General features: G+C 40.6%; 1 protein-coding gene and 1 long non-coding RNA gene across 6 annotated transcripts; both read right to left on the bottom strand.

Moving 5' to 3' along the window:
• Positions 1 to 1,185: 1,185 nt before the first annotated feature.
• Positions 1,186 to 16,540, bottom strand: LOC141756018 (inverted formin-2-like). 5 transcript variants are annotated; one of them, XM_074615438.1, is made up of 24 exons: positions 16,396 to 16,528; positions 13,389 to 13,529; positions 12,954 to 13,215; positions 12,659 to 12,774; positions 10,128 to 10,287; positions 9,930 to 9,963; positions 9,702 to 9,843; positions 8,793 to 8,925; positions 7,392 to 8,165; positions 6,830 to 6,960; positions 6,664 to 6,725; positions 6,103 to 6,205; positions 5,928 to 6,013; positions 5,560 to 5,660; positions 5,000 to 5,070; positions 4,617 to 4,724; positions 4,350 to 4,420; positions 3,509 to 3,638; positions 3,222 to 3,386; positions 3,037 to 3,121; positions 2,704 to 2,829; positions 1,841 to 2,305; positions 1,707 to 1,760; positions 1,466 to 1,603 (listed from the first exon to the last, which is right to left on the bottom strand). In XM_074615438.1, the coding sequence occupies exons 2-23, from the start codon at positions 13,515 to 13,517 to the stop codon at positions 1,708 to 1,710; spliced, it is 3,507 nt and encodes a 1,168-aa protein (XP_074471539.1). In that variant the 5' UTR covers positions 13,518 to 13,529; positions 16,396 to 16,528; the 3' UTR covers positions 1,466 to 1,603; position 1,707. The 5 variants fall into 5 exon arrangements, with proteins under 5 accessions (XP_074471540.1, XP_074471538.1, XP_074471539.1 ...); XM_074615439.1 differs by having other exon boundaries at positions 1,186 to 1,760; positions 13,389 to 13,542; positions 16,398 to 16,540; XM_074615437.1 differs by having other exon boundaries at positions 1,186 to 1,760.
• Positions 16,541 to 17,661: 1,121 nt separating this feature from the next.
• Positions 17,662 to 19,170, bottom strand: LOC141755966 (uncharacterized). The gene is made up of 2 exons (XR_012591384.1): positions 18,776 to 19,170; positions 17,662 to 18,187 (listed from the first exon to the last, which is right to left on the bottom strand). It is a non-coding gene; the product is annotated as an uncharacterized LOC141755966 (long non-coding RNA).
• Positions 19,171 to 21,672: the final 2,502 nt, after the last annotated feature.

Below are 21,672 nucleotides of genomic sequence, written 5' to 3'. Positions count from 1 at the left end.
ATATAACAACTAGTCAATCTTTGTTAAATTAATAATTTGGCACTTTAACAGGGTGTTTGTTTATTTAATCAACTTTTCTTCTTTACTATATTATATTTTGATATATTATAATATTTTAATGTATTATATAATATTTTGATATAATTTTCTATAATATTTTGATATATTTATATATTTCTATAATATCTCGATATAATATAATATTTTGATGTAATATATATTTATATATTCTATAATATTTTGATACATTATATCATATTTTGGTATATTCTATAATATTTTGATATAATATATTTCGATATATTATAATATTTTGATATATTCTATAATATTTTGATATATTATAATATTTTGATATAATGTAATATTTTGATATAATCTATAATATTTTGATATAATATTCTATTTTGACATATCCTTCAAAATAAAAGCCTCTGGATGAAACTCACAGAAGGGAGACTGATTCCAGATCTAAGTCACTGCAGTCTGAATATCATTTATACTATTTATTATATTATTGATTAGCCTCGGGTCAGAACAACTGGTCTTACAGGTGAGGTGTTTCTGCTTCCTGTTTGACAGGAGATCAATAAGGGGAAATCTATCATTATTGATCAGTTACATTTTTGACAAATATTCAACACTAAATATAACAACTAGTCAATCTTTGTTATAAATTAATAATGGGACACTTTAACAGGGTGTTTGTTTATTTATTCAACTTTTTTTCTTTATTATATAATATTTTGATATATAATAATATTTGTATTATATTATATTTCGGTATAATATAATATTTTGATATAGTTCATATTTTTATATATTCTATAATAGTTTGATATAATATTCTATAATATTTTTATATAGTATATGTTGATATACTATATAATATTTTGATATATTATATAATATTTCGATATATTTTTATATAATCCATATTTTTATATATTCTATAATATTTCCATATAATATAATAAAGAACACTTCTTCTGTTTTACATAAAATCACATATATATCCTCTTTGGGATGAGTTCATCAGTATTTATGTTGAATGACGAAAATGATAATGAATGCAGATTCAGTTAAAAACAGACCCACTGAGGCCCCTCTGGTCCCTGAGGACCCAGGGTCCCGGTTAGAGCATAAATGATCAATTTACCATCACAGATAGAAACACAACAAATCATCACAAAGATTTTTAATAACTGATAGAAGTCGTCAATGGACTAATTGATTAGTTTACAGTGAAATCAAGATTGAAACACAACTTCAGACTGGACCAGCAGCTCTACAGGTCTATTATTACTATTATTATTATTATTATTATATTAATAATAATACATATTATTATTATGATGATTAATATTATTAATCATCATAATAATAACAACAATGATACTAATACTTATAATTATTATTATTATTATTATCATTATTCAGAATAAAGATTTTAACACTTTGATCAGAAATCAATCATCAATCAATCAACTTATCAGAAGGTTTCCAGCTGTTTGAATGTCATCACACCTACTCAGGTAAACTGTCATCAGCCAATCAGCTGTCAGACTGACAGAAACGTGTGACCAGTGTTTATGGTCTTCACCTGGAGAGGAACCACAGAAGAAGAAATCAGCAGGAAACACACTCGGTGGTTATTGTGCCCTGAGTTGAGCCTCTCAGGCTCTCCGTCAGAGCGGTGACCTCACCTCAGTGTGACACACATCCTTTCTTCGTCTTGCGTTTAGATCCGCCGTCTGCTCCTACAGATCAAACACACGCTCTGATTGGTTAGTTAGTCTGACATCATCAGCAACAGGTCACTACACAGTTCAGACTTTACCTGCTGGACCGGTCCTGGACCTCTTTGCTGCACCAGAATCTGGATCACCGTTGTTTTCGGTTGTTCTCACTTCGAACGATGTGATCTCTTCAAACTCAGACTCCTCTTTGTGTTCTCCGGACTCCTCTGGTCTGAGCTGGTCCTCCTCCTCTCCTGCAGGACTTCTGCATCTGGTCTCTGGGTCAGGGCAGACAGAATCCTCCTCAGAGTCCTGGACTATGGTCCGGATCTGGTCCGGCTCGGTGTCAGCAGCAGCAGCAGTAGGGGTGGAGGGTTCAGAGGGGTTTTGGCTCTCTGGGGGGCCTTCGTCAGTCTCAGCTGACTCTGGTTCTAGTCTTGTTTCAGCCTGTGGATCTAAGGGGATCTGGGATGCCCCTGGTGGTTTTGCAAGCTTCTCTGATTGGCTGGAAACAGACAAGTCAGAGTCGTCTACCGCAGACGACCTCTGAATGCCCGCAGGATGATCTGTTGACGACAACACGGTCAAACACAGAGTCCACCACAGTCCACCACAGTCCACTACAGTCCACCACAGTCCACCACAGTCCACTACAGTCCACTACAGTCCACCACAGTCCACTACAGTCCACCACAGTCCACTACAGTCCACCACAGTCCACCACAGTCCAACTACAGTCCACCAGTCCATCACAGTCTCCCACAGTCCAACTACAGTCCACTACAGTCCACCACAGTCCACAACAGTCCACTACAGTCCACCACAGTCCACTACAGTCCACCACAGTCCATCACAGTCCCCCACAGTCCAACTACAGTCCACTACAGTCCTCCACTGTCCCCCACAGTCCACTACAGTCCATTACAGTCCTCCACAGTCCACTGCAGTCCCCCACAGTCCTCACCGTGGACTCTGCTGCCCCTCTCAGCTCGTGGTCTGGTCTTCTTCAGGTTGTAGCCCTTCTTGATCTCAGCCAGCAGGTTGTCGATGATGCAGCCTTCGTCCTGGTGGTTGGACACGTCCTTCCTGACTGGAGGACAGAGACATCGTGAACATCCAGATGTTTTTAGTCCAGATGTTTTGTCATTGTAATATTCTGTGTTCAGTGGGCTCTGCAGGCAGCGATCTGATTGGCTGATGGCCTCAGAGGATTTGACGTATATTATTTAAACCGTAGTCACATGACAGCGTACCTGCAGAGGTCAGAGGTCAGACTGAATTACAGAGTTTGACTCACTGATCTTGTTGGTGTCTCCTTTGAGTTTCCGGTTCTCCTCCTGCTGTTTCCTCCTCTTCTCCAGCTGCCGGCGACTCTCGTTCTCCTGACGGATAAAAAACATCAGGAGGTGATTAGATCCATTATCTTCCTCTGATCCCGGTGGCGGGGGCATCAGGCTTAGCAGGGGGACAGGTCCAGCTGACCTTGATGGCTTTGAGGAACAGGCCTCTGAAGGTCTTGATGGTGTTGAGGAGTTCGTCGACGGAGAAGGTGCTGCTGTCCTCACACAGGTAGACGGACAGATCCGTCCTCTGGTCTTCAATTGAGGACAACAGCTGCTGCAACTGCTCACACGCCTGCAAGCTCTCCTGAAAATACACCACAGAAGAAGAAGAAGACGACAAAGAGCAGGTAAATACACAGAAACATCTACATGTGAACATGAAACATAACATACCTAATAAAGATGAATCAGAGCAGTCTGCTCTACCTGTATGGTCGACAGGTACTGATCCTTCAGCTCCTTCAGCTCCTCAGAGGGACTCGAAACTTTCTTCTCAAAGTTTTTCAGCTGTTTCATCAGAGTGTTGCTTTCAGACTGAATCGACTCCAGATTCATCCTGCAGACACAAACACACTCAACATCAGCCCAACATCAGGCCGACATCAGGCCCACATCAGCCCAACATCAGCCCGACATCAGCCCAACATCAACCCGACATCAGGCCAACATCAACCCGACATCAGGCCAACATCAACCCGACATCAGGCCAACATCAGCCCGACATCAGAACGACATCAGCCTGACATCAGCCCAACATCAGCCCGACATCAGCCCAACATCAACCCAACATCAGGCCCACATCAACCCGACATCAGCCCAACATCAACCCAACATCAGGCCCACATCAGGCCGACATCAGGCCAACATCAGCCCGACATCAGAACGACATCAGCCTGACATCAGCCCAACATCAGCCCGACATCAGCCCAACATCAACCCATCCTCAGTCCATCATCAGCCCGACATCAGGCCAACATCAGCCGGACATCAGCCCAACATCAACCCAACATCAAGCCGACGTCAGCCCAACATCAACCCAACATCAGACCGACATCAGCCCGATATCAACCTGACATCAGCCCAACATCAAGCCGATATCAGCCCAACATCAACCCAACATCAGCCCAACATCAGCCCAACATCAACCTGACATAAGCACAACATCAACCCAACATCAGCCCGACATAAGGCTGACTTCATCCCAACATAAGCCCAACATCAGGCCACGGCAGAGAGTTACAGAGAGTTGACTCTCTGATCTGTTTACCCAGCAGCCCTTTCGCAGATCTCCAGATCATCCGGCAGGTTCAGCAGGTCCGGATGGTTCTGCTCCGCCTCCTGTTCATCACAGACAAACAACAATAACAACAGCAGCTGAGTTATAATGAAGCTTTAATGAAAAGGTGCAGCAACACAATGCACAATGAGAGCTATTAAATCTATAATAATTACAGGGGAAAGTCCAATTGTCATTGAAAAGGTTCCAGGAGTGATTGAAACCAGTATGACCAGTATGACCAGTAGGCTGTGTTACCTCCAGGATGTGGTGCAGCAGGGTGATTCTGGACTTGTTGGCTTTAGTTTCTGTCAGTTTGAGCAGAGTGCTGATCTTAAAACCTTCAGCGTTCCCCGTGTGAGTCCCCTGATATGATGACATCACACAATGACTGATGACATCACAGGTCAACAAGTGACATCACATCAGATTAGATGGCATCTGACATCTTCAGCTGACTGACTGAGGTTTTTATTGTGTTTGACCATTAAAGAAATATTTCATTTGTTTATTCACATCAAACTTCCTCCGACTTATATTAATAAATATATAAACAACAACACTGTTGACGTGATCAGTACGTGACATCATCAATTCATCATTTATTTCTGTCGTTATATTGAAGGAATGAATATTCTCACATAGTTGAGAAAGTTTCCAACACTCAGGATGAGTTTACAGAAGCTGGGCAGACGAGTGCTCTCCCTCACACCTGGACACACAACACAACACAACACAACACAGTTCTATATAAATAATATCATTCATTACACAGTCTTGTTCAATACTACCTATTTTCTTTAGGAAGTAGTGAGATAATGAACAGCTGGCAGGTCATTGTTGTGAAATAAAGCCCTTCAACGTCGGGGTTTATTTCACTATAATGACCGTCTTGCTGTACATTATCACTTACTTAGTGTGTATTTAGTGTATTGGTGTGCATTAGTGTGTAGTTAGTGTGTATAGTTTGTATTCGTGTGTATTTGGTGTGAATAGTTCGTATTGGTGTGTATTTGGTGTATACTGGTGTGTATTGGTGTGTATTTGGTGTGTATTAGAGTGTATTTAGAGTGTCTTTGTGTGTGTTTGGTGTGTATAGTGTGTATTGGGTGTGTATTAGTGTGTATTTAGTGTGTATATGGTGTGTATTGGTGTGTATTTAGTGTGTATTAGAGTGTATTGTACTGGTGTGTTTACAGACTGTAACAGGCTCGGTCCAGCAGCTGAGCTTTGGGCTTCAGAGTCTCCAACAGACCGCTGCTCTCCTCACACAGCAACATACACTCCACCCTCAGAGAGTAACTGGAACACACACACAATACATGAGTACATGACTACATGAGTACATGAATACATGAACACATGAGTACATGAGTACATGACTACATGAGTACATGAATACATGAACACATGAACACATGAGTACATGAATACATGAGTACATGAGTACATGAATACATGAACACATGAACACATGAACACATGAGTACATGAACACATGAGGACATGAGTCCAGTCATCCCAGGTGTGTCTCTTATCTGAAGACATCAGGTGGCGTCGTTCTCCTACCTGGGGAGATTCAGCAGCTGCAGGTAAAACTGGTCCACCGACGCCAACTTGTCCTTGTCCACCTGGTGAGACTTCAGGTTCTCTACCTGAGGAAGGACAGGTGAAAGACAGGTATGACACATGTAAAAGACAGATGAAGGACAGGTATAGGACAGGTGTCACTGTGACCTCTGACCTCATGTTTCTCCGGCAGCAGTTTGATCAGCTGTTTCAGAACCTCCACGTCAAATTTGGACCTGTCTCCTCTCCGGATCAGAGACACAAAGTCCTCATGGGAACTGCAGGAGAGACAGACAGGAAACAGGTGAGACATGGGGGACGTGTGATGGACAAGTCAGGTAAGTACAGGACAAGTAGGACAGGTGAAACTGGTGAAAGAAAGACAGGTGAGGCAGAAAAAGGTGAGGTCATGGACAAGTGAGACAACAAGGGACAGACAACAGGTGAAGCAGGTACAGTAGGAGGACAGCTAGGGCAGGTAAAGAGCAGAACAAATAGGTGAGACATGAACAAGGTTAGGTTTAGTACAGGTGAGATGTGACAGACAGGTAGAACACAAAGGACAATAAAAGACAGTTAAGACAAGGTAACAGGTGTGAAATTTTAGTTGAGTGTGTGTAAGGACAGGTGAGACGGATGGGACAGGTGATGGACAAGTGATGCAATTAGAGGACAATTAGGACAAATAAAATGACAGGTGTGAACTGGACAGGTAGAGCATGAAGCCTTTGGTCACCATTTGAACTGCTTCAGGAAGATGTTGAGGTTCAGGCTCTTCTTGGCATCGATGAAAGAAATCTGTGGACGAAGTTAACGGATGAGGACTGACTGGACATTAATGTGGCCGTCTGTCCTCGACCGTGCAGCTGAGGACATGTCTCTATACTCTACAACTGTTTTACCTCTTTGGGCTCAGTCTTGGCTTTGGTTCTGGTCTTGGTCTCAGTTGGAGGAAAACTGAAGAGCTGCTCTATGCTGCAGTAATCTGGTTCCACCGAATCTGAAGACGCCGACGTCCACAAGGACTGATGAGCTACAGAGAGACGTGGACATAAATACATCTTCAGTGACCCACGAAGACCAGAGTCCTGGATCTGACCCAGTCCACATGGGACGGACTACTGAAGGTTAGGGATGCCAGAACTTTAGTAGTTGATACCAATAATTAACCATTCAAGGTCAATACCTAACCTTAACCATCTTGCGAGAGTTTCGCAATTTTCGTGTTACCTTCTAACTTCAACCAGAATTTACCTTCGCTCTCATTTTTACTGATTAGAGCCTGAATGCATCATAATGTAAATGGCATCTGCCGTGTTGAAATCGGCAGAACGAAAGCTAGTTAACGTTAGCTGTTAGCAGCCAGTAAGTCCAGCTCCGTTAACGTTAACTAGCTTTCGTTGTGTGGTCTTAGAGCCGGGCCATAACAAAGGTAAAAACATGTTTAAACCTCACAAAACTCACCTGTCACCGCTCTGGACGGGAGTTTCTGCCAGTTCAGTTTCTTCATACGGAGGGTGGGACAGGGGGTGGGGTTGTAATACGACCTGCCCAGACTCTGAGCTGTCTGGGCTTCAATGATGTCACTTGAAGGAGGGGGAGGCGGAGGGGGTGGAGCTCCCATTCCAGGTAAGGGCGGAGGAGGGGGAGGAGCTCCCATTCCAGGTAAGGGCGGAGCAGGGGGTGGAGCTCCCATGCCAGGTAAGGGCGGAGCAGGGGGTGGAGCTCCCATGCCAGGTAAGGGCGGAGCAGGGGGTGGAGCTCTCATTCCCGGTAAGGGCGGAGCAGGGGGTGGAGCTCCCATGCCAGGTAAGGGCGGAGCAGGGGGTGGAGCTCCCATTCCAAGTAAGAGGGGAGGACTGGGTGAAGCTCCCATTCCAAGTAAGGGCGGAGCAGGGGGTGGAGCTCCCATTCCAAGTAAGGGCGGAGCAGGGGGTGGAGCTCCCATTCCAAGTAAGGGCGGAGCAGGGGGTGGAGCTCCCATTCCAAGCAAGGGCGGAGCTCCCATTCCAAGTAAGGGCGGAGCAGGGGGTGGAGCTCCCATTCCAAGTAAGGGTGGAGCAGGGGGTGGAGCTCCCATTCCAAGCAAGGGGCAGGACGGAGCCCAAGGCGTAGTAGAAGGACTGTCCGGTAGTCGAGTCTGAACCGCCCTGTCGACGGTTCGGATCTTGCGATTGGCTGAGAGGAACTTTTGTGGGAGGAGCCTCTCCAGCAGTGAGTCAGCAGAATCTAAATCGTCTATAAAACACACAGGCTGCATAGTGAGGACCTTTTGGCAAAGAGATATATATAGTTGTTATAATAATTATTACTATTTAACAGCTGTTTACTACACTACTACATTTCCATCGCTCTGACTACCGTTTCACTCTCCACCAGCACCGCACCGTTGTTGTTTGCTATCGTCACGTGACAAACTACCTGCTATCAGTTCTTCTTCGCTGCTCTAAAACAGTAGCTGCCAGTGGCAGCCATGATACATCCAAGGTGACAACACAGTGAAGGCTACTGTTTTGGAGCAGTAAAGAAGAAGAATTGATTTCCAGTAAAACAAGTTGATTTTTTCTGGGTTCATAAATTATGAAATCGGATCTGCGCATAGATTGGCGTACTCGCCGATACTCGATTCCGATGTTTGGGGCAGTATCAGACATATTTCAGATACTGGTATCGGAACAACATACGGATTTTCAAAGAGAGACCTGGTCCAAATAGACCCGATCTGGGTATATTTTTAACATGGTCCGACTTGGGTTCCATATCGAGTATTGATTTTCTCAGAACCGTGAAGTGGACCCATGAAGACCTCTACTCTGAGGACAACATCCTGATCATTGATCTATTCATAAGAGTGGTCAGACTCACCGTCCTGGGACAGCAGCGTGGCTCTGTCAGCCAGCATCTCCAGAGCTAACCAGATCTCAGATCTGTCCGGATCCACCAACAGCAAGGCCTGAAGGATGGACAGCAGCTGGACAGAAGACGGACTGCTGGACACCTGGACAGAGAGGGAGGGGACGACGACAGGTAGAGAGATAGTCTTTACAAAATAAGGTTTGGCATCAACGGTTAAAGTGATGTATTTTGCAGTATACTAAACCAGGCATTGTGCAGGTGTAGGTGGTGTTATTTTGCAGGTGTAGGTGGTGTTATTGTGCAGGTGTAGGCGGTTTTATTGTGCAGGTGTAGGTGGTGTTATTGTGCAGGTGTAGGTGGTGTTATGTGCAGGTGTAGGTGGTGTAATTATGCAGGTGTAGGTGGTATTATTTTGCAAGTGTAGGTTGTGTTATGTGCAGGTGTAGGTGGTGTTATGTGCAGGTGTAGGTGGTGTTATTGTGCAGGTGTAGGTGGTGTTATGTGCAGGTGTAGGTGGTGTAATTATGCAGGTGTAGGTGGTATTATTTTGCAAGTGTAGGTTGTGTTATGTGCAGGTGTAGGTGGTGTTATGTGCAGGTGTAGGTGGTGTTATTGTGCAGGTGGTGTTATGTGCAGGTGTAGGTGGTGTTATTTTGCAAGTGTAGGTTGTGTTATGTGCAGGTGTAGGTGGTGTTATTGTGCAGGTGTAGGTGGTGTTATGTGCAGGTGTAGGTGGTGTTATTGTGCAGGTGGTGTTATGTGCAGGTGTAGGTGGTGTTATTGTGCAGGTGTAGGTGGTGTTATTGGGCAGGTGTATGTGGTGTTATTGTGCAGGTGTAGGTGGTGTTATTGTGCAGGTGTAGGTGGTGTTATGTGCAGGTGTAGGTGGTGTTATGTGCAGGTGTAGGTGTAGGTTACCTTGGTGAAGAGCGAGGTGAAGACGTGCTGGTGGCTGCTCATGTCGATGCCTCCGTACAGTCTCTCCATCTCCTCCTCGTCCTCCGTCAGAGAGTCCTCGAACGCATCACACTGGATGTTCAGGTCCTCGTCCTCCGTCTCCCTGGAGACCGAGAGACAGACGGAGGTCACACACTGACGGACACGTTGATTATTGATTATTAGAGATTGTATTAATAGAATCAGTACCTCAGTCTGGGCAGCACATCCAGCAGCTGCAGCCCTGTAACAACATGTTAGCGTAGGAGCAGTTTCAACTTTAAGTTTAGGAGTTCACATAAAACGTCTAGAGGGGACGTGGACAACGCCCGTCAGGGTGTCCATAATCAGGACTTAATGGACACCTCGTCGGGCATTACCCCTTAAATATTGAAGGATTTGTCGTACCGATGAACTCCTGTCTCAGTCGGTCCCTCTTTCTCAGGTCTTCCTGTCCCAACACGAGGACGTTGAAGACGCTCATCAGCGTCACCATGTACGGGACGTTGTCGGTGCCGTGAAGCTCGTTCATGATCACACTGAAGCGATACTTCTGCTTCTTCAGACTCTGGACACAAACACAGGACGTCAAACAGCTCGCTTAGATTCACCAAAACACAAACAACTTTAAAACTTTAACATAACTTATAAAGGTTCTGATGAAAATAATAATATGTTTTTATTTCTTATCCTATTAACACTCTAAGATGGTGAACATGGTAAAGAAGGTTTAACCAAAGAGTATACAGCAGAAGCAAATAGACGAAACTCCAATTTTTTTTTTACAACAGCCGCTGCCGCCATTTTGGACTGAAAACGCTTATTATCTTTATAATATTTTATTGTTCAACACAAGACATTTCAGTAGAATATGACAATAGAATAGAAATATTATAGTTTTACTTTTGTACGACTTTGTAGGCGAATACTGCAAATATATAAATATTGCAATACTTTCATCAGTGAACATCATCATTCAATCACCATTGTATTACTATGGAGGACGAAACCTGCCAAAATAAAAAAAATAAATGAATAAATGACTCGATAAATAAATAAATATGCCATTAAAAGTAGCAAAAATAATATTAAAAATATATGTAGTCATTAAATAATTGATAAATGTATTTATTGATTGATTGATGAATAAATAAATACATTTAAAAATTAATAAAAATAAAAACAAATTAATAAAAGTGGAAATTAAAAATGAATACAATACAATTAATACAAAGGTATATAAATAAAAAAGCAAATTAAAACAGAAATATATCATATAATTTATGTCATATTTTAAAAAATTACTACATTTAATTTGAATATTATTTTGCTACTTTTAATGGCATATTTATGTATTTTTGGAGTAATTTATTTATTTATTTTTTATTTTTGCAGATTTCGCCCTCCATATATATTACCTCATTCAGTGACTTAACAAAACATTTATTTAAATTAACATTTTTTCATTGACACTTTAAATATAACTACTTTATTATACATCTTATGGGACTAAAGAGGTTTATCCAGATATAATAAAACTAACATCTAGTATTTCTAAATGACATGTAAGTTTTTTGGGTGAACTGCAGTTATAAAACTTTGTCCGCTGACAGGAGGGCAGATATCTGATATGTGGAGGGGGTTTTGCATTTTTTGGAAGAGACAGTTGTTGTTCTTCCGGAGAGGACAGACAGGTAAGCTCTTGCCCACTTGATGATGGCATCCCATCACGCCACGGTTCTTTTTTCAGAACGAGTGAAAACAAGCCTGGGCGAAGCCGATGCCAGGAACACGCTGACATTTCGAAGTGATCGGAGATGTTTGTTCTGAGTCATATCCGTAGCTACACCCTGCCGATACACACTCACTGATAACTGATAACAAAAAGAAAATTTAAGAGCTGATAATGAACCTGTTCACACGGCAGTGTCCAAGTTTCAGCTAAGTCTGGTTTTAGATGTTTTAAAACGTGCAGCAGTGACTTCAGAGCCTTGTTTAAATCTTTTAAATATTTAGATGTTCTGCTATAGAGACAAACACAAAATACCACAGAAATATAAACTAACTAGAAAATGCATTTCCTGCTGAAAATGCGTGGGAATGCTGACAGCTGAAATTAATGCAAGGTATTGCTGAAAATGCAGAAATGTGAAATGACTTGCCTAAAAATGTTAAAGCTCAAATGCATTGCACTGCACTGCTAAAAACCCTAGAAGATGAAATGTACAACTGGCAGAGTAGGAAGCTGAACTGCATTAGCTAAAGAAGCTAAAAGAAGAAATGCTTTGTATGTAAATCAGACAGATGAACTGCATTGCTAAACACAAAGAGAGACAGACGGAGTAGTTTTTGGGTGAAACAAACCTTTAAAACTATAAGTGCTTGCACAGAAAAAGTATTTTGACCAAATGAACCTTTAAAAACTATAAGTCGTTAAATTTTTTTTGAAGAAGTTGAATAAACCTTAGAAGAACAATACTGGATGCTGAATCAGCATTCCCACAACTAGACTAGTAAGCAAATATGTTGGAGTCAAGTTGGCATCATTTCCTCTTCTAGTATCAACTAGGGGTGGGAAAAAAATTGGTTCACCTAAGTATCGTGATTTTAAAATTTATTTTGAAATCGATTTTTTAATGCCAGAATCGATATTTTTACTTAATTTGAGTCTGCAGAGGTCGAAGGAAGTTACCGCTTTTACTGTTGTAGTCTGGTGCTGCTGTAGTGGTGCTCTTTCACTATAATTTGATCCTGCCAGCGATTGAGCCGTTGTTACTGATACTTTAGTAAACTAAATTAAACTCCACTTGTCAGAAATCACCAATAAATAAAAGCTAAACTATCTGCATGGACAGATCTGAGAAAAAAGATGTTCAGATTTGGGCGTCGTGAGCCTTTAAAGTGAAGAGCTGACTCTCTCTGAGGTGACCTGTAGTTACCTTGTAGTGGTCGAGGGCGTCCAGGGCCAGGTGGTGACCCTGAGGATCAAACAGAGCGAGGGCCGCCAGCAGCTCAAACACCTGCATCTTTACCATGACGTTAGACGTGTCCAGAGCTGAGGGGAAACACAGGAGAACACAGAGACAGACAACATAACAACATGAGTCAGGAGTGTTAATTCACCTGATGAACCAAAGAAAAACGAAGGAGGGGATATGGAACGAAAGAGGAACCGATGGATGGGAAGCGGAACCAATGGAAGGAAGGTGGAAAACAGAAACCTGATGAACCCACCCTGGGTCAGTGTCCTGACGTAGCCCTCATTGTGCAGGATGAAGTGCAGTCCTTCGGACGAGTTCATCACGGCTCGGACGCAGGCGACGCAGGTCATCTGCAGCAGAGCGTTGGCGATGCGAGCGCTGCCGCGACCGGAAAGACGCTCCAACGCCTCCATCAGCAGGTCCAGACCCCGCAGCTCCAGGAACTGCACCATCCAGGCCTGATCGCTGGCCTCCAACCGCCGCCGTAAACCAGAGTAGTTCACCACCGTGGGAACCTGAAGGGGGGTCGCGGAGAGGTCAGAGACGGGTGCTGCCACATTAATACCAGATATTAACAACATATTGATGTCTGAACACAATAAGAGGCTGCTGGTCCTTTAACAGTAGAACACATCTAGAGTTGTGGGTGTAGTTCCCTGCAGTGTCCACCAGGCGTCAGCAGTCCTACCTGCAGCAGTCTGATGCAGAGTTCGGGGTCGGCATTCTCCAGATTGGCCTCCAGTGTGGCGTCGGGGTCGTCGGCGGGAGTTCCTGTCATGCGTTCCTTCACTGCCCCCCATTTGGTTTGGGCTGCCATGGCGACGAGAAGCTGCAGAGAGACGGAAGATTTTTATTGATCTTAAAAAAGTCCATTATGATTATTATGAAATAAATACTAAACAAGACAAACAGGAATTTGAATCTTTCGATATCTCACGATTCCATTTAGATTCTTGGGGGTCAAGATTCATGATACAAAACGAGTCCATATTCTGTAAAGGGGAGTCTCGTGGGTACCCATAGAACCCATTTTCATTCACATATCTGGAGGTCAGAGGTCAAAGGACCCCTTTGAAAATGGCCATGTCAGTTTTCCCCTCGCTAAAACAGCCGCTTAAAAACAGTAATGTCCTGTGAACTGAAGCAAAGCGCTGACGGAGGATTTAATAATAATAATTTAATAACACTGAAGAAGAATGTTTGAGTCAGCAGATCTTCAGCGTTGAGACAAACTGTCATTGTCCTGTGACTGTGTGGTATTTCACTTCATAAACACGTCTTTGTGTCGAGTTGATGAACTCTTCTTCAGCGTTTCTGCAGTAAAACATGTTTTTTTTCTGCTGGTTTTATTTAAATCTCAGCACGCTGAAGACACACAGACTGAAAATGAGCTGAAACGATCAGCTGATTTATTGACAGAAATTAATCTGAATTGTTTAATTTCTTTAAGCAGAAAATAAAAAACAAATGCTTGTTCCAGCTACTTTGTTTTGTCACATATAAAAGTAAATAACTATAAATAAATAAATGACATTATAATATATATAATAAACTAAATACCTTTCAATTTTAGACTCAATAAATCATCTGATACTGTTTTTATATTTCATTAAATTACTGTGAACTGTTTTTCCATCATTGTGTACATTTGGTTTTTGCACCTTATTGAAACTTTATTGTTTATATTTTGATTTATTTGCACTCTTTAATTCTTTGTTCTGTAACTGCTGCACACCACTTTCCCTCCAGATAAATAAAGTTTTATTTTACTGGAGTTTAATGAAAATAATCTAATATATGAAGTTTAAAGAATAAACACTGTCCTGATCAACAGAAGCATCTTTGAGCTCCTGAAAAGCGCTATATAAGTCAAATGTATTATTATTATTACTTACTTTTGATTCAATCACGATATAAACAAGCGCGGTGTTGCATCTCAGGTGAGTGTATGACCCAGGTGAGTGTGTGCAGGTTTGATGAAGGACGGAGTGGGTGGAGAAATTCCTTCATGCCAGCTGAGGTGGTGCCGAGTTAACCCTCAACAGTCTGATGAAGTAATATTTATAACTTTATTTATATTGCACTTAAAAACAAGTTATAAAGTGTAATAAAATACAAATAATTCTGATTTAAATAAAGTACAAATGCATTAAAATCAGAGAATAAAACCTGTTTATTTTCAATGTTATTAATGAGTTCAGTTGCTGCAGGTTTACTGTTCAATAAATAACTTCTGCTCTTTGACTCCAAATCAGATGTTTGAAACTCTGACGACAGCTGACTCAACCTTCATCTCTCTCCTTATGTAGTCAGTATATTTGTGTGTATTTTGCATATTCATTGCATGTATTTTGAGTATATTTTGTGTGCTTTTTTTTGTATATTTTGAATTTATTTTGGTATATTTTGTGTGCATTTCGTGCATACTTTGTATGTATTTTGTTTTTATTTTGTGTATACTTTGTATGTAATTTGTGTACATTTTGTGTATATTATGTGTGTATTTGATGTATATTTTGTGTATACTTTGTACGTATTTTGTGTGTATTTCCTGTGTATTTTGTTTATATTTTGTGTGTATTTTTTTTGCATGTACTTTGTATGTATCTTGTGTATATTTTGTGTGTATTTTGTGTATATTTTGTATGTATCTTGTGTATATTTTGTGTGTATTTTGTGTATATTTTGTATGTATCTTGTGTATATTTTGTGTGTATTTTGTGTATATTTTGTATGTATTTTGTGTATATTTTGATAAGAAATTACTGGCTAAAATAACGATTTTTAAAAACCCAAATTACAGACAAAAAATATTTTGAAAAGTATAAAATTATTAGTGTGAAGAATCACATTAAATGTTACCCTTAAATAGACATTAGATATTAATATTAGTGTTCACAGTAATGTGACTTTTGAGACGCAAGAAGAAGAAGAAGAAGAAGAAGAAGAAAATTGACTGAATTCACTTTATCTTTGTCACAAAGTCCATCTTTACTGATTTAAGAAAACAGACTGAACTCATCTGCTCTGGATTTTAAAAATAAAAGGTGTTTATTTTAGTCCAGTTATTGATAGTTGTTATATTTCACACTGTTGGATGAATAACTCCTGTATTATTATTATATCAGCATTAAACAGTGTTTTGTTCAGAGTGTTGTTTCTGTCTGACCCACCCAGCTGACTGACCTCTGTATGAAACTCACACAATTTAATGTCTATTGGCACTTCAACAAAAGCATACAGAAAGTACAACATATCTTTAAATACCGGCGGAATGCACAGAGTATCCTGGTCAAGTCGGCATCAAAATGTTCTTCATTACTATTAAACGTACCTTCTTAAACACTTTAAATGACGCGGTTGTCTGCAGCGCACCGCTGTATGTTTTGGTGGATTCGGGTAACGTTAGTAGCGGGCAAAGCAGATTAAAAGTGTTTATTTTATTTGAATAAGAAAGTCTGACCGATTGAACACATGCCGAATGATAGAGTGGAGAACAGTGATTCAGAAGGTGTTTTAGTTTAAATAAATAGAGGAGTGTTTGTTTAACAAAGATCTAATAAGGTTTAAAATGATAGTTTTTCAGATGAAGTTCGGCAGCGACAGGAACATTCGGACAGATGTTTGACCATCACATGAACTCTACTCTTTTAAATGATTGTTTCTCATATATATGTTCATATTTATGTCCTTACCGTGATTACCGGAGGGCAGGAGTCTCTGTCTCTGTACCGTGATAACTGGAGGACTGTCTTCTGTAACCGGAGGGCGGGTTTTTACGGTTGATGAAAGTTGAGAAACTTCTTCTCTGCTCTGAATCACAGCCGCAGGATGTGGGCGGGGTCAGAGGTCAGCGCGGTACCAGCCGCCGCATCATAGCGCGTGTCCGTTGGGTTTTAGATAATAAAGTTACAAATATAACTACAGTTCTTTGAAGTAGGGAGGAGCATCAACAAGTTAAATGTATAGTATTAGGGCCACATTGAGGGAAAAAAAATAAATCTGAGATTTAGAGAATAAAGTCGTAATATTCCAAGAAAAAAGCCATAAATATTATGAGAATAAAGTCATAAGTTTACGAGAAAAAAATTCCTAATATGATGGGAATAGTCATAAATTTAAGAGAAAAAAAGGCTTGTTACGAGAATAAATTCATAGGTTTATGAAAAAAAAGGCGTAATATTATGAGAATAAAGTAATAAAGTCATAAAATTATGGGAATAAAGTCATAATATTATGAGAATAAAGTCATAAAATTATGGGAATAATGTCATAAGTTTACAAGAAAAAGTCGTAATATTATGAGAATAAAGTCGTAATATTATGGGAATCAAGTCATAATATTACGAGAATAAAGTCATAAGTTTACAAGAAAAAAAGTTGTATTATGAGAATAAAGTCATAAGTTTACGAGAATAAAGTCATAATATTATAAAGTAATAGTTTTATGTGTTATTTTAGAGGGGAAATAGAGCAGCGTGCCGTCTGTGTAAAATGAGAAACGTGGAGCATCTTGTGAAGTTCTACTTTAGTTTAGGTTTCACAAATAAGGAAATACTTCATCTTTTGGCACATCAGCACCACATTATCATCAGTATCAGGACCTGGAAAAGATTGTGCAAGAAACTGCGTTTATTCTGAAGAAAGAATCACACGGACCTGATGGGGAAACTGACTCTTTTGTGGAGGAAGAAATTACTTTTTCTTTCTCGTAAAGTTATGACTTTATTCTCATAACGGTTTATTTCTCTGATCCATAGCTTTGTTCTCACTAACGCCGCTCCCTCTCTTCATTCACTCCATCGCTGCTCTCTCTCTCTATCGGAGGAGGGGCCAACCTTTAATTAACTAAACTGTTAACTAACTATCTATACATCAAAACTAAATCAGAGACGTGACACAAGAAACATTTTCAGCTGATTTTTTTATTTGGAAGAAAACATTGTTTATATTCTTTTATAAAAAATACATTATCAGAGAAGGATGTAAATATGTCTGTTAATTCTTTAAAAAAAAAATTCTCACAATTTTCCACCATCATGTAAAAACTTATTTAACTTTGAATGATTAAAACCGTGTACAGTAGAAACATTACATTTGATTTGTGTGACATGTTAAATTAACAACAATGTACAATATGAATAATACATAATAAAATAGGATGAATAATAATAATAATACAAAATGAAAAGGTATGTAGTGTACACACCCAAAAGGAAACAAACAGGCAAATAACACCACACTATTACTAATAAAACTTATAACTAGAGATGTTCTGATAGCATTCTTTCCTTCCCAATACCGATTCCGATACCTGAATTTGCGGCATCAGCCGATACCGAGTACCGATCCAATACCAGCGTGATAAAAAAAGTTATTATTATCATTATTATTATTATTATTATTATTAATAAACAGCTGTGACAGACTACCTGCAGTCAGTTCTACGCTGCTCTAAAACAGTAGTTGCCATGGCAGCCATGATACCTGCACGGCCACAGCACAGTGAAGGCTACCGTTTTGGAGCAGCGAAGAAGAAGAAGAATTGATTTCTGGTTAAACAAGTTTTTCTGGGTTCAAAATTACGTTATCGGATCGGAGCATAGACTGGCGTACTCACCAATATTTGGGCAGTATCGGACACATTTCAGATACTGGTATCAGAACAACTCTACTTATAACACTAATAATATTAAAGAAACCTTCCTTTAGGTGTCTTCAGCTGTACAATAACAAACAATAACACTAATGATACTTAATGACACTATCATTTTAGATGTGAAGACAAAGGAAAGTTTAGCTTTTTGTTTCCTTGTTGGACACTTTTCTTTTAATTCTTGAGAAAATGTAACTTTAGCTGCTCGTAGAAAAAACATGTTATCATGAAAGAGTGCCCCGGTGATGACGTATTTCTATAGTCCAACAGGAAGTTAGCGTCACCCTGGTTCCCTCCACCAAAACCCAATGGGATTGTTCCATTGGGTTTGGGATTATTGCAGAAAATAAGCTCTGTGGCAAACACACATTTATGATACTTACAGGTTTTGTTCAGCAAGATAATCTCCACAAATGAACACCACTTTGAAGTGTAAATGTAATCGCCAGAAGTAAAAAGCTAACGTTAGGCTATAAAAAAAACTACACCGCGGCCAACAGGAAGTGCTAAAATGCTGACTCATTTCTGTGTTAATTAACGAGTTCAATGAAACAGAATCAGATTTCAGAGAACTGAAGACTGTCCTCTTAATAACCACCATCAGGCTCCAGGCTGACATTGAATCAAGCAAATAGGTCATACATGTAGGAATATACAGCCTCAAGTGTAGCACAACATGCACGGTCACAATAAAGATTCAAACCGGGTTGTTGGAGTGATGACATTAAGGAGTATCTGAGCCCACTTGAAGTCCGTCCTCCTGTCCGTCCTGCTGAACATCCAGATGAGAGTTCCTTCGCTCGGATCCAGTGGTCCTAAACATTTCACAAATCTGTTGGAGTCCTGTTGAACTGTGGAGAACCACTGGACCAAAGAGGATCAGCAGAGTCCGCCGAGCTTGTGACGCTCTGAACCGCGTCCTCGACCATTTATACCCTGAACCTCCCCGAACCTCCTGAACCGGTCCGCCCGGCTACCGATGACACACCTGAGCTGCGTTCCGGTGAACTCACCTGCTCCACCTGTTAGTTCACCTGCTCAGGTTGATACGCCTGTCTCAGTGTCATCCACACTCTGCTTTATTTAAACCCTTTTATAGTGCTGGGAAAGTACTTTTACTCAAGTACTGTACTTGATGAAGTAGTGGCTACGTTCCAAATCAAATACTTTTTATTTTTTACTTTTGGTTGTATTTATAAAGCTCATTTCTAATCTTCTTTACACGACATGTCAGCATTCACACATATTCACACACACATTCATACACTGATGGCATGCTCGCTGGAGAGTCGACCCGTCCTTCCCACGCTTCCCATTCATCCTCCTGCAGATTTACCTCATCGTTTTAGATATTATTTTGTTAACAACCAACCAGACAGGCTGAGAATCTTCATCTTCCTTCGTATAAAACATCCCGTGGTCAGTTTTTCTATCAGATTTTGTGGAGTTTTGTGGAGAAATGCTCTGCTGACTAAAACAATTCACTCTTAGAAACTGTAAATATGACAATTACTCCGGCTTCTTTGTATTTTTGTTTTCTTTTTTAACTTTACTCCTATACTTTACACTCTATATTTTTATATGAGAAACGTTTTGAACACTAATATCTAAAATGCACTGTTGATTTTTTATCATTGTAATATTTTTACCTATAGTATATTCTTTGGGTGTGGTTTCTTATATAAGACATTACAGGTTTCTACCACACCCTCCCACGTATTTTACATTCCTTTAATGTGAATCGTATTTTTCAATTGTATGTGTGAAACAAATAAACATAAGCATTGTCTATGTAAGCAGTCGTGCAATGCATTCTGGTAGCGTGGCGGCGTGATTCGAGAGACGGTGGCGTCACATCGGTCGCTCCTCATTTGCATAAAGTTGAGGTCCAGGTTGCAAATCAGCGGGCGTCCGACGCGACTCGCCACCTCTGGAAACTCCCGAGGAAACTTTTAAAATAACCGTTGTCGACCACCTTTTTCTGTCTAAAATTAATATAAATGACATTTGTAATGAAATGAAATGGCCATTACGAAAGGCAAACTCTATGTAGAAAGAAAGGGCTGACAGCAGCAGCAGAAACGCAACAGGAGCGCTGCTGGTGCGAACACCACACGCGTGAAACACGCAGCCGTTAAGCGAGGCAGCCACCACGCGCTGCTGACGTTCCCTGTGTGGACAAAGCGTGAGTGCTTGAGTGCCTTGTGTCTAGTGGCAGTCCATCAAGCATCCAACGCTGGGAAGCGAGGCGATATATTTAGTGCAGATTCATGAAAACGTAGTTTTTATTTCAACCATCCAACGTCTTATACGTACAGTAGTACTGTAAGTTTGGGAGAAATCAATCTCCACACCACTCTTCAATTAAATATACACACTCAGATGACTCTTTAAGACACACTCAGATCTCACTCTGCATTTACACTTAAAACCATTTTCTTATCCTTTCTGCCTTTTCAAGCTTTGAATGGTGTGAAGATGATCACATGAGAATCCTCCTCGTTGTTAAATAATATTCAAAGAACAGAAAAGCTTTCTCTTCAAAGCCCTGGTTCAAGTGGTACGAGTTTGTTTCTTTGTCCAGTGCTTTAAGAGCTGGTTTAAAGGCTAAAGCCGGTCCTAGCATCCTGCTAAATACATCACTTTAATCGTGTCATACTGCTGAGGAACGCAGTATGCAGTATGTACACTACGTACATGCTAAGTCTTCTTCTGGCAGACTAGATAGTATGGTAGTATGGGTCCTAATAGTACGTACTTTGTAAGAGCAACTGCTGTAAAAAGTGTAATTAAAAAGTATGAGCTTTAGAACTGGTTTGTTTTCTACAGATTTACAATGAGTTTCACTGATTGATTGATTGATTATTTGGCCTTTAAGTTCTATCAATCTGATTTGTTGTAAAGCACACAGAGTTGAAACCAGCTGGCGGCTGAGTCAGCTGAGATCAGGTGTGTTCAGGTGACCAGGACCGGCTGCATTCTTCAGTCTGATGACAAACCTGAGATGAGAATCTCAGGTGAGTCACACCTGTCGGCTCGTTCACCCGTCACACGTCCACCTTTTCATTTTTTGATTCATTTGATTTTATTTTAAACTCTTTCTTTCTGTTCTCGTCCAATAAAAGGATAATTCTTCTTCTGCAGGTTTATTCTAACAGACGGAGTGTGTTAATGTGTCTCAGTGAAGCGAGAGACGATAAAAGACAGAAACAGTTTGAACAGAGAGGAACGCAGGAACGACAGGAATGATGAAGAAGAAGGCCGGCCTCATTCTGCAGCTGGGCGTGAGGGAGTGTGGAATAACATTAAAGGGTCA

This window comes from Sebastes fasciatus, chromosome 18 (assembly GCF_043250625.1).
Source record: "Sebastes fasciatus isolate fSebFas1 chromosome 18, fSebFas1.pri, whole genome shotgun sequence".
NCBI lineage: Eukaryota > Metazoa > Chordata > Actinopteri > Perciformes > Sebastidae > Sebastes > Sebastes fasciatus.
Note: the sequence above shows the minus strand (reverse complement) of the source record. Positions and strands in the feature narration are given on the sequence as shown.